We start from the raw sequence: 6,384 nt of genomic DNA on the forward strand, positions 1-6,384 counted from the left end.
AATCGAGCTAATCCGTGATGCTTGAGAGATTTGAGGAAGACACAGGCTTTCGTAAACGTTCTTTTTTCGTCATACAACTCCACGAGGCAGATCTTACGGTAATACGGGAAGACTATTTTGGCGCGCGAGAGAAAAATCCTAAAATCGAAGGTCTTGAACAATTCCAGGTGTATCGACTGTCTGCACACCTTTCCGGGCGTCGTAGTATGAACAATCATCATAACCATGCGCTCCAGTCCGTCATACGAGAGGGGGAAGAAAAAAAAAAGTAGAAAGGCTATTCCATTTCAAGAGAAAACAGACTAATATCCCCGCGGCACACTCATTTTACGCGTATGACCGCTTATGCCACGCTATTAATGACCAACGTTGCCACGCCTTCCTCTTCGGACCGCACGTCCATCTTCATGGTTACGCCCGCCTTGGCCGAGAAGGCCATGCGCACCTGCGCCGCGACCTTGCCGCCCGTAATGGACTTGCCGTACAATTTGAGCGTATGCGTCGAGGTGCTAAGAGCGACATCGGTGCCCTCGAGGGGTTGCAGGGAGAGGGTCTTGGGAATTTGCTCCACGGCATCTAGGTTGGTGTTAGTATAACTTCAAGGCCATGCAGGGATTGATATCATGGGGAAACAAACCTTGTATGCTCTTGAGAGCGCTGAGCTGCAGAGTCTCCGTTGCCTGCTCGCCCGAGGCAGACTGCTCCCAAACGTTGTCGAAGCTGCCTGCGTACGCCGGAACGATGTAGTCGGCACCATTGAGATCGAGGTCCTCGACCTGGTACTCGTCTTCGTAGCCACCCTCTTCGGGCTCGCCTGTGGATGGGTCGATTTCTTTGAGAGTAAACTTGAGGATGTTCGTGAAGCTGGACGCAACGTAGGTAGCCTCGCCCTCGGTGCGCTTGAATGAGACATAGACGGTGCCGGGCTCGTCAGTCTTAAGCGCAGGTGCAGGGATGATGAACTCCTCCTCAAGGCCAGACTCCTCCTCATCAGCTGGGGTGACGACCATGGTGACATCGGCGAGAACAGTATCTGGAAGTGTGTTCTTAATCTCGTACTGAAGGACGATGTGCTCGTTGAAGATGTGCTTGATTGCCGAAACAACATATTCGGTCTCGGATTCGGTGAGCTCCACGACAGGAGAGGACTTGAGAACGCCACCAAATGCAGCAATCTCGGGAATGGCCTGGAGCTGGGCGGCGTATTTCTGCGCAGCAGCGGTTGCAGATGCAGCAGCGTCGGCACCGGTACGGCTGGCCGGCTTGGGTCCTGCGGAGGGTGCTTTGAGGGTAGGAGTGGCAGAAGTGAGCTTCTTCGTACGGTCTTCGGCATCGGCTTGTTCCCGAGTGACAACCGGGACCTTAGAAAGGTCGAAAGGCTGAGAGAAGGTGTCCTTGTCATCTGCAGTGACGTACATAACGAGCTGGTGCTCGAGCGTGGGAAGAGAGAACATGGAGTCTATGCAAGTGTTAACAAACCTGACTCATACAAGCAGCCATGCTATTCAGCTTACCATTACGAATGAATTTGTGGGCATCCTCATCGTCATCATCCATGAGTCTCAGGTTCAGAGCGGCACGGTCACGGACTTCATCATCCGTATCGTCGAGGCAGCGGGTCAGGAGGACGCGGACGCTGCTCTTGACCTCAGGGTCCTTTTGACCAACGCCGAACTTGGCGAGAGCAGTAACAGCAGCAGCGCGGACTATAGAGTTTTCCAGGACGACACGGTTGTAGATGTAGCGGATGTACTTCGTTGGCTGAGGCGTCTTGGGCCCCTCCATGCCGAGCAGGTGCAGAATGCGGACTGCAAGCTTGGTGAATTCGCAGTCCTCGATGAACTCGCACAGGTGGGCCAGAGCATCCTCCTTGCTCTCCGGAACGAACTTGATGAGGTCGAACATCGATTCAACAACGGCACGCTTGAACTCGTAGCCACCCTCATCCCTCAAGATACCGCTGAGGAAGGCGAGCATGCCGGCCTGCTTCGACGGGAACTTCAAGCACAGCGTCCTAATAGCCTCCACAATTGTGACCTTGAACTCGTCCGTGATCTCAGCCATGAATCCAGAAATCTGCTTCATCAGGCGGTCCACGCTCGACTCGTTACCGGTCTTAAGGAGAGTCGTGATGGCGAAGGTAGCAATGGAACGGTTGCTGTTCGTGATCAGCGCCTCGATGTCCGGGTTGCACTGGCGCACAGCGTCGGGCTTGAACGAAGCAAAGTTGTGCAGGATGCGAATAGCGGCGAACTTGGTGACGGCACGAGGGGAAGTCAGGAACAGCTGGAGGACATGCACGGCCTGCACAATATCCGCGTCGGAGACGTCCTTCATGTCGCAGATGGCCTTGGCAGCCTCGAAGTTCACCATTTCGCTCTTGTGGCGCAACCAGCCGTCGAGAAGCTGCAGCATGGGCCTGCGAAGGTTGGGGTCTTCCTCCGCAAGCTTCGACGCCAGCCGTACTAGCAGGACGGTGGCCGCCGGGCTCTTGACCACACCAGCAGCGCTGTACTGCTGCACCATCTTGACAAGGGCCATCCGGTCGTGCGAGCGCATCTGGTAGAGCAGGCCAATGGCATGGTATTGGGTCATGAAGTTGGTGTTGGCGGCGGCCAGGTTGGAGTGCGAGGAGCCGAAGCCCAGGGAGAAGCCGCCAGAGGACTTGGTGGACGACGCGGCTTCCTGGGTCTCGGACTGCCATCTCCGGACAACGTCACGGGCGACGGGGAGGAGGTGGTAAGAGGAAACAAGGGCAGCGGATGAGACCGAGGGCGTCTTGTCGACGATGGCAGTCTTGATCAGGCGCTCAATGGCTGGTACTGTCGAGGCCTGCAGGGCATCAGCGCAATCCACACAAAACTCCTTTCGCAGCTCACATCAATAACACGGCAGAGTGCTCTTATGGCGTTCGCGCGGTATACAACATCGCTGCCGACGGCCGTGTCCTTCATAATACTACTCGTGACCATGATAACATCCTCGGCGGTGTTGGCGAGCTCCTTGATGACAAGGTAGACCATCTGGCGCAGACTGGCATCCTTGTTCTGGAAAAGCTTCGAGATGCCGAAGAACAGCGAGGTGGCCTCATTGGTGGGGAACTTCTCGCCGGTGAAGAGAAGGAGGGAGATCTTGGTGAGGAGGATACGGCATCGGCGCGGCGAGATCGGGGACGAGTTGAAGACGCGGGCTGCTTGTGGGTAAGCTCCAGCTGGAGGACACGGGCGCGGCGGAGAAGCGTACCTTCCTGGAAGACGGAGGTGCGGTCGACTTTGACAATGGCGCCCTCGCTATCTTCGTCCTTCTTGTTGTAGCTCATGGTGGAGGCGGCGCTGGGCGGGAGCGCAGGCTAGGCGGGAGTGGTTGCGGGTATGGGGGAAATGTGTCCTTGTCCGCCAGCCAGGGTGCTGCGACTCGGTCGGAGGGGCGGCGGCGGCGAGAAGAGGCGGGGCGGTATTTGCGAGCTCAGGGCACCAGGCAAGAGTGTCGCATGCGAATGGCGGGTCGCAGCGTTGGTGGTGAGAGGTGCGAGAGTGATAGGCCGTCCGTGGGTCGCGCCCTTGGTGTTGCGCTGTGCTCGACCGACCCTGGTACGCCTGGCCTTCTTGGCGCCTCCCGCGGACAGCCCTGCGGCGGAGCGTCATCGCGCCGCCCCTCCGCCAGGCCCCAAGAATATCCCACAATTCTCCTTGCAATTGCTGCCTGTCCGCTCGCAAGCACCCATCGAGTCCGCCCACGCACTGGAGCTCCATCGCACCCATCTGCGCACTTGGAAACACCTGCAGCCCCGCCATCTTTCCGTTGGACCGCGCCCGAAATGAATCAAATGCCAGATGTACCTGTTCAGGTCCCGGTGGACGACCCCAACGCCGATACCGAATGGTAGTGTACCTGCCCTGGTCTAAGGATAATGCTCTAACCTTGTTTCCGCAGGAATGATATTCTCCGCAAGCATGGTGTCATCCCCGAGAAGCCCCCTTCGCCCACGCCTATGATCGAGGAAGCTCTCACCGAGGCACGGAGACTTGCTCATGAGAACCGGTTGGAGGGCAAAGACTTGGATGAACTTGCCGAGTTGGAAGACGAGGAGGATGACGACTTCCTCGAGCAATACCGGTATGTTCGCTTCACTGTTCCATCGTTGCCTCCTGCCTGCGACCTGACACATCTGCAGCAAGAAGCGCTTCGCCGAGCTTTCCTCCATCCAGACCGCCTCCAAATTCAACCAAGTGTACCACTTGCAGAAACCCGACTATTCGCGCGATGTGACCGAGACGTCCAAAGAGGCCTGGGTCCTCGTGCTCCTCACCGCAGCCACCACAAACACCGAGTCACAAAGGGCCATCGAAGTTTGGCGTGAGATGGCCCGTAAGTTTGGGGATATCAAGTTCTGCCAGATCAGAGGCAACATGTGTATCGAAGGATATCCGGACAAGAACACACCCACTATCCTCGTCTACAAGGATGGAGATATAAAGAGGCAGATTGTAACACTGAAAGAGCTCAATGGGCCACGCACTTGGGTGGAAGGTAAGGAACCATGACGCTGATTATGGCGAAGCCTCGTGCCAAGCTCTTCGAGAAGTTTGGCGCGAGCATCCCCGCCAATTGACGCATATTTTTGCTAACGGAATTCGGTCAGACGTCGAAAAGCTGCTGATAGACCTTGGTGTCCTCAAACACGGAGACCCCCGCCTTCGGCGCAAGGATGAAGAGGCCGAGGAGAGCTCGAAGAAGATTCGCCAGACTCGTGTTGACGATGACGACGACAGCGACTGGGATTGAGCAATCATTCGATCCCGAACCAGCCAACGGACGGGCCCAGCCGTCAACGAATTGCTGAAGCGGAGGGTAGGCATTCGGTCCCATGCGCAAGAGATGCAATACGCAATGACGACAGGCTGCATATAGGGTTGGCGGTCAAGGCTTGACGGCTGAGGCTTCCCCCAGCAGTTCATGGGCGGAACGGTGCATCGGGCTGCAGGCAGTCGAGGCAGTGGTCTGCCTGCAGCGGGATCCTCCAGACATATGCTGGCCCGGGGGGCAGCAACGGCCTGCCGGATTCAGATCTGACCGCGGCCTGTCGGTTTGTGATTAGACACGTGCGGATTGATGCGCCGTCGAGCTGCGCGGGATATGCAACGGGAACCGTAGTCGTACAAAGAAACGCGCCATCTCGTCAAATGTTCCCTCACTTGCGTCTTCCACGTCGCTTTACAGGCATCTCTACTGCTGACATGTCGCCCCGCGTTCAGCCCAGTTTCCCTTGGCCTCATTACCTCAGCTCCACACTACAACTTTTGCTGTGCTGACACGGCCCGCGCTTCGCTCAAACGGTCACTGTGCGTAGGGAATATGCATGCACTCCCTGGCCCGATCCTACTGCTCATCACAGGGTGAATATCTTTATCCATCCCAGCGAACGGGAAACAACGGGAGGCACGGGTATCGGGCCAGACTCTCCCACAGTATCATCACCCTATCTCGCACCCCTAGGAGTTGATTCGCTTGGCCCCAACCCTCGCACCGAACGCGTAACCCATAGCTCCCACCATGCCGAGCCTACGGCAATCCTGCCACCTTGTTCTCGCCGTTTTTCCGCCTATCGGGACAGCCCACCGGAGAGGCGTTGAGCATGCGAGAGTGGCTGGATAACAGAGAAGTTTCGCTCTCGTATTCGGCCACGCATTGATGGGGCCAGACTTATTCCCAACCACTAACGAGGTTGAGGCTCTGATTCATTTCCGCGCAGTTCCCGGGATCCCAGCAATCGCCCTTCGACTGCTTCCTTCCACCGGCTATTGTACCCATGTCCGTGGTGAATGGGCAACGCCGACGGTACGTACTTTCTTTGGGCCTGTCAGCATTCAGATGGAACATGCGTGCTTCCTGCACGTGCAACCCAGCCCTGCATCTCACCCCTCCCAGCCCACCCTCACCTCTTGCGAAAATCCGAAACGAAGCTTGCATCTGCAGTTCAAGGTGCGTGGCATACCAGAAGCAAGGCTCGAAAGCGAGCAGGATAAGCACGCCAGCGGCTCCGCAGGGTGTTGCGCACGCCCACCCTTCCAGAATTCTCTGCGATGCTCATCAGTCCTACAAGCAGCAATGTATCTCTACTTTGTTTCCCCAGTTGCTGCGCGCGTCTACAGTCGGGATGTCCCGTTCTGTGGCGCCGCGCGCTTCATCAGACCATTTTGGTGCCATGCTCCTGAGACATCTCCTCTCCCCCAACCAACCCCGCAGCCATCTATCATCCACCACCTCCTGCCTGAACACGAAAAACGCCCACTGAACGCTGTCCACGAAGCCGTCTAACTGAAGAACGCGCAAGCTCAGTATAACCACTCGCCCACTTTTCAGCCCTACGCCCTAACTAATCAA

At 57.0% G+C, this 6,384-nt stretch overlaps 2 protein-coding genes across 2 annotated transcripts; one reads left to right on the forward strand and one right to left on the reverse strand.

The window, feature by feature from the left end:
- Nucleotides 1-343: 343 nt before the first annotated feature.
- SEC21 (coatomer subunit gamma) lies at nt 344-3,319 on the reverse strand (the record flags this gene model as incomplete). The annotated part of the gene is made up of 5 exons (XM_066774531.1): nt 344-576; nt 638-1,459; nt 1,515-2,832; nt 2,880-3,190; nt 3,244-3,319. 5 exons carry the CDS (start codon nt 3,317-3,319, stop codon nt 344-346), a joined length of 2,760 nt encoding a protein of 919 aa, XP_066634650.1.
- A 507-nt stretch (nt 3,320-3,826) lies between these two features.
- Nucleotides 3,827-4,785, forward strand: PLP2 (Proteolipid protein 2; the record flags this gene model as incomplete). The annotated part of the gene is made up of 4 exons (XM_066774532.1): nt 3,827-3,882; nt 3,934-4,116; nt 4,175-4,530; nt 4,643-4,785. The coding sequence occupies 4 exons, from the start codon at nt 3,827-3,829 to the stop codon at nt 4,783-4,785; spliced, it is 738 nt and encodes a 245-aa protein (XP_066634651.1).
- Between the last annotated feature and the right edge of the window lie 1,599 nt (nt 4,786-6,384).

The sequence above is a fragment of the Diplodia seriata genome (genome assembly GCF_021436955.1).
Source record: "Diplodia seriata strain FDS-637 chromosome Unknown scaffold_3, whole genome shotgun sequence".
Taxonomy (NCBI): domain Eukaryota; kingdom Fungi; phylum Ascomycota; class Dothideomycetes; order Botryosphaeriales; family Botryosphaeriaceae; genus Diplodia; species Diplodia seriata.